This window comes from Delphinus delphis, chromosome 1, assembly GCF_949987515.2.
Source record: "Delphinus delphis chromosome 1, mDelDel1.2, whole genome shotgun sequence".
Lineage (NCBI taxonomy): Eukaryota > Metazoa > Chordata > Mammalia > Artiodactyla > Delphinidae > Delphinus > Delphinus delphis.
Window position 1 is genome coordinate 521,856 of NC_082683.1, and position 9,554 is coordinate 531,409.

General features: G+C 66.2%; 1 protein-coding gene across 3 annotated transcripts; it reads left to right on the plus strand.

Annotated features, from left to right (window-relative positions):
- The first annotated feature begins 892 nt into the window (after positions 1-892).
- On the plus strand, positions 893-6,773 carry VWA1 (von Willebrand factor A domain containing 1). 3 transcript variants are annotated; one of them, XM_060025002.1, is made up of 6 exons: positions 898-927; positions 1,295-1,358; positions 1,552-1,674; positions 2,783-3,340; positions 5,005-5,283; positions 5,392-6,773. In XM_060025002.1, exons 1-6 carry the CDS (start codon positions 904-906, stop codon positions 5,727-5,729), a joined length of 1,386 nt encoding a protein of 461 aa, XP_059880985.1. In that variant the 5' UTR covers positions 898-903; the 3' UTR covers positions 5,730-6,773. The 3 variants fall into 3 exon arrangements, 2 of the variants coding, with proteins under 2 accessions (XP_059880985.1, XP_059881074.1); XR_009521224.1 differs by lacking the exon at positions 5,392-6,773 and having other exon boundaries at positions 893-927; positions 3,178-3,340; positions 5,005-5,128; XM_060025091.1 differs by lacking the exons at positions 898-927; positions 1,295-1,358 and having other exon boundaries at positions 1,524-1,674.
- The last annotated feature ends 2,781 nt before the right edge of the window (positions 6,774-9,554 follow it).

Consider the following 9,554-nt stretch of genomic DNA (forward strand, 5'->3'; position numbering starts at 1 on the left):
CTCCAGCTGCCTCCGCTCACAGCCCCACCTCCGCAGCAGCCCTGCTCAGCCTCGAGTGCCGGAGGGCTGGGGGCCAGGCATGGTCCCTCTGGGTGGTACACCCTGAACTTTGGGGGTTCGAGCCCATTGCTGCCCCCCCGGGGCCCAGGCGGAAGCACCAGGCAGTTTCTGGTCCCAGCCGAGGCCTGAGGTCTGTGGAGCTGAGCCAGCCCCAGCACTGCCAAGATTCCCGGCGGGGGGGTGGGGGGTGGGACGGCGGGGACACAGTTCTTGCTTGTTCCTGCCCCAGCTCCTCAGGCTTAGCTGAGCTGCTTCCTTTTTTAGGCAAAGTCAGAGCTCCAGTCTGTCTCCCAGCCTGGCGTCTCACCTGCCAGAGGGAGGAAGGAAAACCATTGAGTCCCATCCGTCCTCCCTGCTGGGCATCCTCCTGGGGAGGGGGGAAAGGGAGGGGACATCCTGGCAGAGATGGCCCTGCCTCCTCCCCGTGGGGGACCTGTGCCCCCCACCCAGCTGCACAGAGAGGAGTGGCTGGGAGAGGGCGGGGGTGACCCCACAGGAAGGCATCTTAGGAGGGAGGGGGGCAGGGCTCTCCTGGACCTCACTCCTGCCCACGGGACACTGCCCCATCTTGCCTAAGGGCAAGGAATCTGCCCTGGGGGCACTGAGTGTCCCTCAGGATGTCCCCTGCAGCCAACCACCTCTGCTCTGGTCTAGCCAGGATCCCAGATGCGCGCCTCCTGGTCACAGTGGAGGGTTTCCCCAGTGGGCTGCTTGGGGGGTTCTGTCCTCAGTCCCGGAGTTTGGCCTCAGCCCTGGGCCCCTCATTGGGCAGGGCCCATGGGGACAGCGGTATGCCCAGCATGATCACACTGGACAGGTCTGAACCAGCCATCCTCAGCTCCTATGCCTCTTCCTCTAAGAAGCCAGGTGAGGTGTCCCCCCGGAAGCTCCCCTTGAAGGTCTCAGGCTTCTTTCCTCTCCCGACGCCCTGTCTCCTTTCTAAGTTCCACCCTCCTAATCTCTGTTGGTCATTCCTTGGAGGAACATGTCACAGCTCCCATACACCTGTCCCTCCCCAGTCTCTGTGGCCAGAGCCTGGGACTTGTTGGGGGGACGTTGCTTTTGGTGTCACCCACACACTCTCATACCCCCTGGGGCTCTCTTGGGCTTGGCTTCAGGGACTCCCAACACTGCGGAGCCAAGGGATGACCCAGCTTGGTGGCTCCCTGCTCGGCTCCTGGCTGGGGGCTGGGGGCAGGGGGTAGGGGACAGGGCTGACTCCAAGGCCTTACAGCCGGAAAGGGAGACCGCAGCGTCTGTGTGTGCGTGCCGCCCGCGTGTGCCTCGGCGGCATCCCGGTGAGTGCCGCGTGTCGCCGCACGTTTGGGCCCTTTGTGCGCGCGCCTCCCCGGAGCCGGTGCTCCTCCGCACGCGGGGTAGCGCGCGCGCCAGGGCGGGACCTCGGGGCGGGGCCGCGGTGGGCGGGGGCTCCCGGGGGCGGGCTCCGGGGGCGGGGCCCGGGTCCGACCCGCTCGGCCGCGCGCCCCGCAGCTCAGGAGCGAGCGAGCCGCGAGCGGAGGCAGAGCGTGGCCGTCCCGTCGCGCGCGATGCTGCCCTGGACGGTGCTCGGCCTGGCCCTGAGCCTGCGGCTGGCGCGGAGCGGCGCGGAGCGTGGTGAGTGCGGCGGGCGGCCAGGCCGGACTCAGGTCCCAGCGCCCCGCCCCCCCCACCATGTCCGCACCGAGCCACGCTCTCCTTCCGCGGCTGTAGGGCGGGGGCAGCTGGCAGGGGACCACACCCACCTGCGGCGCGGGCCCTGCCGGCAACTCCGCGGGATCTTGGGGCCTGGACGGGGAGGGGGAGGGACCTGTCGGGGAGGCTTGTCCCTGCCTCAGTTTCCCTTTCCTTGGAGTGACCATTAATAGAGGGATGGTGAGAGGGTTGGCGTTGCCCCACTGGGTTGGGGGAAACTGAGGCCGCAAGGCCGGGACCAGAACCGAGACACCCCAGGCCGCTGTCTGCTCATGACACAGTGGCGAAGGGCCCCATCTGCCCCCCGGGGTGCCGGGAGGAAGGGGGAGGCCTTGGAGGGGCATATAGGGCCCTCGGGCTGCTGCAGCAGGTAACCTGCTTCCTGGGTCCAGGTGGAGCAGAGGATGGGGGCCAGGGGAGGGGTGACATCATCTGTAAGTGGGGTCAGGACTCCAACCAGGACTCCGGGCTGTGGGAGGGGCTGCAGTCAGCGCTCTGTTCCCCCCATGCCTCCACCTCTGCCCCCCACACGCCTCCACCTCTGTCCCCAGTCTCCCCAGCTGCCTCTGTGCCCCCACCGCACGCCCCACCGGTTGCTTTACCTGGAGGCTGAGCGGTGTAGGCTGCTTCTTGAAAGCCAGGCCCTGGTGGCCCAGACCCATCCACCCACCACTCCTGGGGGCTGGGCTGGGTCCAGCCTGCGCAGAGTCTGCTGAAGACAGGGAGGGTGTGGGGGCTTGGGGGGGTCAGCTCTCCTTTGCAGACAAGACAGGAGCCCAGGGGGTGCCCCAGGCATGCGGCCAGGATGCAGAGTTGGAACTGCTGAGAGTGTGGACCCCTCTTGGCTTAGGGCCCCTCTCCCCCGGGTGCCACCCCAGGACGTTTGGGGTGTGGCTGAGCAGGCTTTCAGGGCTTTCTTGGGTGAGGGCAAGCGCCAGCTTAGGGAAGGCTCAGGCCCTGGGGGTTCTGACCTGGGTGTGCGGCTGTCTGGGGGCCACCACCTGGGGCTGAACCCTTCCCTCTCCCCCAGGCCCCCCGGCATCTGCCCCCCAGGGGGACCTGCTGTTTCTGTTGGACAGCTCGGCCAGCGTGTCTCATTATGAGTTTTCCCGAGTTCGGGAGTTTTTGGGGCGGCTGGCGGCCCTGCTGCCCCTGGGCCCTGGAGCCCTGCGTGCCAGCCTGGTGCACGTGGGCAGTCGGCCGCACACCGAGTTCCCCTTCGGCCAGCACAGCTCAGGCTCGGCCATCCAGGACGCCATACGCGCTGCAGCCCAGCGCATGGGTGACACCAACACTGGCCTGGCGCTGGCATATGCCAAGGAGCAGCTGTTTGCCAAGGCGGCGGGGGCCCGGCCGGGGGTGCCCAAGGTGCTGGTGTGGGTGACAGACGGCGGCTCCAGCGACCCCGTGGGGCCCCCCATGCAGGAGCTGAAGGACCTGGGCGTCACCGTCTTCGTCGTCAGCACTGGCCGCGGCAACCTCCTGGAGCTGTCGGCCGCCGCCTCGGCCCCCGCTGAGAAGCATCTGCACTTTGTGGATGTGGATGACCTGCACATCATCACCCAGGCGCTGAGGGGCTCCATTCTTGGTAGGTGGGAGGAGGCGGAGCCCGGGGAGCCCCAGCGGGGAACTCAGGAAGAGGGCCAGGTGAGCCTCCAGGAGGACCTCACATGCCTGGAGCAGAGGCCAGGGCTGCAGGGACAGGGGTGCACACGCGGCTTCTCCAGGGACACACTCCAGCCGTTCACCCCAGGTGCCCCCCAGCCTGGGCTGAGGCGGGACAGAGGGGCAGGCTTGAGTAAACACCTCCAGGTGGGGCTCTCTGCTGGAGAGTGGGGGACTTGGTGTGGGCTGAGGGACTCAGGTGCTGCATCTGGTGGAATGTGTCTACCTGGAGAGGAAGTGTAGGAGGTTCCAAGCCTGGAGACTCTGCAGAGGGGCCCACCAAGCCTGGAGGGAGGGGGAGGGCCAGGTCAGGAAGGGCCGAGACTGCCCCCCAAGAGCTAGGGGCGAGGGCAGCCGCGGAGGGGTTGGAGTGGGACTGCACTGCAGGCGGTTGTGGGGATTGCTGGAGAGGAGGCCGGACCTTGGAGGGCCCGCTGTGGGGGCTAGCAGCTCCCCTCCGAGTTTCTTGTGGAACGCCCTGACCCAGCTAAACCTGGTGGGAGAGGGAGCTGGTGTTGAAGGGCCTGGCCACTGGCAAGGTTGGCTGTAGCCACTGAAAAATGCCAACGACCCCAGGGTCCTCCCAAGTCTCCACCTGTGGTTAATCGTCCACCTGAAACCGGAAGGGGTTGAACTGTGGGTTGGAGGGAGGTAGAGTGTCCTTCCGAAGATTTACTCCAGGACACCTGGCCCTGGTGGCCCCTGGATCAACCACTGTGGCTGAGCCTGGAGGCGACAGCAGGAGAAAGGGCAAGCAGCTGGACAGGAAAAACCCAAGGCTGCAGGGCAGTGAGGCAGTAGGGCGGCGGCTCCTGGGAGTGGGGGCAGGGTCTGAGTGTGGGAGATGGGCGAGGGACGTGCCAGCCGGGCAGCTGCACACCCGGCATTAAAGAAGGCAGCATGGGGTCCCGAAGGGCTTAACCCTGTCCCGACATTTATCAGCTTCACCCCCCCGCACCGTCACTCAGACGGCCCTGTGGTGCTCGGCATCGAAGCCCAGGAGTAACACACGTTTGGGGGTCCCACCCTGGAGTGCTCCCAACACACTCTCCTGGGGACTGGACGCCGGCAGCACCCGAAACTCCAGGTCCAGCTGCTCCTGGGGTTGTCACATCTCTCCTGCACCTCGGGGCATTCTCCAGTGGCTCCCCGTCTCTTGGCTGTACCGTGGGCCCCGTTTTCCTTGACTGTTCGGAGCTGAGCTGACCCCGGACTCTGTGCTGGTCACTCAGGCTGGATGGGGAGCTGGTCCTCTGTTCTCTGACATCGCGACATCAGTTTGGATCCTGCCACCTTTGAGGGGCCCTTGTCCAGGCCACTGGACTGGGTGGGAGGTGGCTGCTATACCTCCGCACTGGTTTGAGCCTGGAGCTGAGGCCAGGAGGGAAGCTCCTGACGGGGCAAAGTAGGGGGCTGGCTGCACTTATGTCCTTCTGCGGATCCTTAGCATCTGGTGGGTGTGGCCGGGGCTGGCCTGGCGCCCCGCGCCCTGCTCCCCGCCTCTGGGTGTCTTCCGGGAGTCAACAGTCAGTGCCCCAGGGTCCGCTGCGAGGAGGCGTCTCTGTTCTCTGCCCTGTCCCCCCGCAGACGCGATGTGGCCGCATCAGCTCCGTGCCTCCGAGGTCACGTCCAGCGGCTTCCGTCTGGCCTGGCCGCCCCTACTGACCGCCGACTCGGGCTACTACCTTTTGGAGCTGGCGCCCAGCGCCGAGCCGGGAACGGCGCGCCGCCAGCAGCTGCCAGGGAACGCCACGGGCTGGGCCTGGGCCGGCCTGGACCCTGACACGGACTACGACGTGGCGCTGGTGCCGGAGTCCAACGTGCGGCTCCTGAGGCCACAGCACCTGCGGGTGCGCACTCTGCCGGGTGAGGCGGGACGCGGGGCCGGGCGGGCTGGGGGTGCCGGCGCGGCCGGGCAGGGCGCGGGGCCGGGCGGCGCGGCCCCCTCCCAGCTCACAGGCACTTCCCCCGCAGAGGAGACCGGGCCGGAGCGCATCGTCATCTCGCACGCCAGGCCGCGCAGCCTGCGCGTGAGCTGGGCCCCGGCGCTGGGCCCGGCCGCCGCGCTCGGCTACCACGTTCAGGTCGGGCCCCTGCGGGGTGGCGCGGCGCAGATCTTGGAGGTGCCCGCGGGCCGGAACAGCACCACGCTGCAGGGCCTGGCGCCGGGCACCGCCTACCTGGTGACCGTGACGGCGGCCTTCCGCTCCGGCCGCGAGAGGGCGCTGTCGGCCAAGGCCTGCACGCCCGACGGCGAGCGCAGCCGCGCCCCGCGGCCCCAGTCGCCGGGCGCTGGGGGCCGGGAGCCGTGAGCAGGCCGCGCCCGCGCACCCCGAGGGCGCCCTTCTCCCGAGCTCGGTGGGTCTTGCCCCAGGGGTGGGATGCTGGCCGGCCTTTGTCCCGCGGGACCCCCGCGCAAGAGGGCGCCCTGCTCCGGCGTCGGCCCTCCAGGACGCGGCCTCGCCTGACCCTCCGCGGCAGCTCTGGCAGCGGCGCGTGCCCTCGCGACTCCCTCCCCTGCCCGGCCCAGAGCTTGGGCAGGATTTAGCGGGGAGATAGACAAGGAGTCAGGGTCCCGTTGAGAACGTGAGGCCCGAGATGGCTCTGGGCCCAGGACCACAGGGCGCCGGGGCGGCCGGACCTCACACTTGTATTAAGGGCCACACCCTCTGGTGGCAAAGGCTAGCATTTGTTTGAAGGAGCTTGGTCTCCGTGGCAGCTCCGAGTCCCCTCCAGCCACTCAGGTCCTGGATGGGAAAGGAAGGAGGTGGCTCTGGCCAGGTCCTCAGAGGCTTCCTGGAGGGCGCAGGGTCTGGGAAAGGGGAGGGGAAGTGCTGGGAGTTGATCGTGTGGTCAGCAGCTGGGTGGCTGGAGGGACAGTCTTCACCGGCATGCTCAGCCGGCTTGGGGGAAGTGCTTGCTGGGAACAGTGGCCCTTCCTGCCTACCCAGGACCCCACTGGGCCCAGCCACAGCCACTGGGACGCAGATGGCGCCTTTTGGGAGGAATGGGACAGGAGCTTGGCATTTGGGACCCTGGAGACGGGCGAGCTTGTTCTTGCGGGACCCCAAGGCTGGAACTTGCAGGGAGCTTTCCCTGCTTCTGGCTGGAGGGCCTCCGGGCAGGGGCACGGACAAGCAAGGTTCCCCTGGGTGCTGCACCCCAGCCATTCTCTGCAGGGCCTTCTGACCCCACCTCCTGTCACTGCTCTTATCCTGGGGCCACCAGGCAAGTCCCAAGGGCAGGCAGTGCTGCACTCCCTCAGCCCCACCCCGCACCTCCTCCTCCGCCTGTGCTGACTCAGTGCTCACTTTGCCTCTTCCCCACTAACACCCCAGACTTTAAAATACAGTAAATCAGATGTAAACTTAGTCCTGCAGTCTCCTGAGAGTGTATTCCTTGTCAAAACACGCCAGCCCCATAAAAGGTTGCAAGTTAAAAAAAAACGTCTTGGGTGGAGGACGGTTGGTACCCCGGCTGGTGCTGGAGAAGAGAAGGGCGGAGCCTCCCCCTCCCAGTGCTGGAACTCAGGCCACTGTGCCCCCTGCGGCCGCCCTGTGCATCTCCTCTTCAGAGAGCGCAGGCCCCGTTTCTGAGGGCATTGCTGGGACCTGGGCCTGATCCATCCCTGATGGGCAGAATTCCCCCTGTGGAGGCCTGCATCCCCCACTCCAATCCCCTGGGTGCTCGCGGGTCACAGCCCACGGGGCACCCAGAGAGGCACCCCCTTTCACGCTGCGCCCCTGAGCCCAGCTTGCAGCGCACCGTGTGGGCGGCAGGAGAAAAAGCAGGAGGTGCTGGCGGAGCGTTTCCTAGTGGCTCAGTCACGCTAAAGACAAGTTGAGCTGTGAGCCCCTGCCCCCCAAACATGCCTCCAACCCCGAGAGGAGGCAGAGCAGCTGGAAGACGCACGCCCCCACCCCCTGGAAGAGGCTCCAGCCTCGCCTCCTCTCTGCTGGACGCTGAGGCCCAGAGAGAGGAGCCCCAAATCTACCTCCAGGCCAAGGAACACCCCTCCTGGAAGCCCTTGTCTCGGAAATGCCGCCCTTGCATCATCCCAGGCAGTTCTTAAAGGTCGTGGAGTCTGGGTCACGTCTGGAAACAGTCTCCCGGAAACAGCTTTGTCCCGGTCTCCACCCCTTCCCTCTACATCCCCTGACTCGCAGGCCCTGGCTCCGTGGTCCACTCTGGGTCTGGGGCCCAGGCTGAGGCCTGCAGGGACTTACACGTGCCACTTCCTAAGGCAACTACGAGCTTCTGGAAGCACGTGAAAGTCAGAAAGGGCCGTGCAAGAGTTTGTGATCCACATGGCAGCCCAGGTCCATGCAGCAGGAGTGGGCCAGGCAGGGGAGGATCCTGCTGCTTCTAGGGGACCCCAAAGGGAGGCTCCTCTGGTGATGCTGGGCGGGCACAGTTCTCACACTCACGAAGGTTGCTGCTGCTTCCTAACTTGAAGAGGAGAAGCTAAGGATTTCCCCAAGGCTGCATGTCACACTCATCCCGTGTGGGCTCTTCCCTGCAGCCCAGGGCTTGCCCGACGGCAGGAAGCTGCGAGGGCCAGGTAATGGACAAAGGCTGTCTGTGAGAAGGCCAGATGGCTGCTGGGTCTGGATCAGGCCTCTGGAGGTGGGTGTCCAGAAGTGGGTGGTGCAGCCACTGGTAGCTCCCTGGAGCACCAGCTGTTACCATGGCGACAGAAAGAAATGGTGTCGGGCTGCTGTGTGAGACGTGTGTCCTCACAGCCTCCTGCTGTGGTGAGGGGGCAGCTCAGGAAGCTTGAGGCTGACAGCTGTGTGTCTGTGCTTTTCTTCTGGGATGAAAAATTTTCTTCCAACATCCATTAAAAAAAAATGCCAGTGGAAGTCATAGCTCCCCCTAGAGGTGAGTGTGGTGAGGAGGGGCCCCCGGGAGACCCTCCCCCGCAGGTCCCAGTCCTTGGGTGGGAGGTGGAGAGGGCAGGGTGTGCTTCTGGCTGCCGGCCACCGGCAGGGGGCTCCCAGGCCGGAGCCCTTCTTGGGAAGGGAGAGGGCTGAGGTCTCCCAGGCAGGGGCAGGGTGGGGCAGGCGGGAACCCTGTTCACTGACATGTTCTCACCAGGAGTTAAAACTCCTGCCACTCATTGCTTATGTTTCAGAAGTGTCTGTGAATGCACCCATGACAATTATATCGTCCTAGCCACAGACACTAAAGCCTCGCAGGAAGGACAGGCCCCCGTGCCCACCAGGTGTGTGCACAAGCACAGGGAGAGCAGTGGGTGGCCAGCGGCTTGCCTGAGCCCCTGACCATAGTGTCCACGGGAGCGGAGGCCATAACCACCCGGCTCTGGTGCCGCACGTGGGGTGCACAGCACTTACTAGGGGAGGGGGTGAGAGCCACGAGCTTCTCAACTTGCTGTGGGCCTGGGGTTCTGGCCAGCTCCCAGTCCTGCTTTTTCGCCAGGGCCAGCCCCTACTGGACGTGAGGGCACTGGAGGCCGGTCCCAAAGGCGCCACTCCCAGCCCCTCCCAGACGACCCCGGGGCTCCTTCAGTGCCACAGGGCTTGAGCGACTTGCTCCCAAGGTCTGTCCAGACTATGCAGCTGACCCTGCTCTTCTCCTGGGGAGGCAGAGGTCCCAGCTCAGCCCTTCAAGGGGCAGGCCAACGCTCACGGCATGTCTCCTGTCCTCAGGGTGGTGGCCAGGCAGCTGAGCCCCTGTGCTGAGGGTCCCCCCACCTCGCGTGCCTGGCTGTGCTGGCCTTCTGCTGGGTGGGCCTGTCGGTCCAGCTGGTGGGGAGGTGCGGTGCGGCTCCAGGGGGGAGGAGAGAGCCGCCTGCTCGCCAAGAGCAAACACAATGCGGGGAAAATGAGGCCCTGAGGGCTCCGTGCTCCCTCCCCTCTAGCCTCTTCACCCTGGAGCCAGGAGGGGAGGGGCTGCAGGGGCCCTAGGAGAGGGCTTCGGTGGGTAGGGTGGGGACCAGCAGCCGGAGGCCCTGCCCTGGGGGCTCGGGCCCAGGGGGACCAGGCCGAGCCAGCAGCTTTTCTTTCGGCTGGACTGGGGCGCATGAACTGGGGCTCCAGAGACTGGAACCAGCAGGTCCTTTTGGAGCCTGAAGAGAGAATGGGAGCGGAAGGGCCCCAGCTGGGTGAGGGAGAGAG

Coding starts and splice junctions, on each gene's coding strand:
- VWA1 (XM_060025002.1), top strand. CDS start 904: ATGCCTCTTCCTCTAAGAAGCCAG. Junction 1,675..2,782: donor GCGGAGCGGCGCGGAGCGTG/GTGAGTGCGGCG, acceptor CCTCTCCCCCAG/GCCCCCCGGCATCTGCCCCC. Junction 5,284..5,391: donor GCGGGTGCGCACTCTGCCGG/GTGAGGCGGGAC, acceptor CTTCCCCCGCAG/AGGAGACCGGGCCGGAGCGC.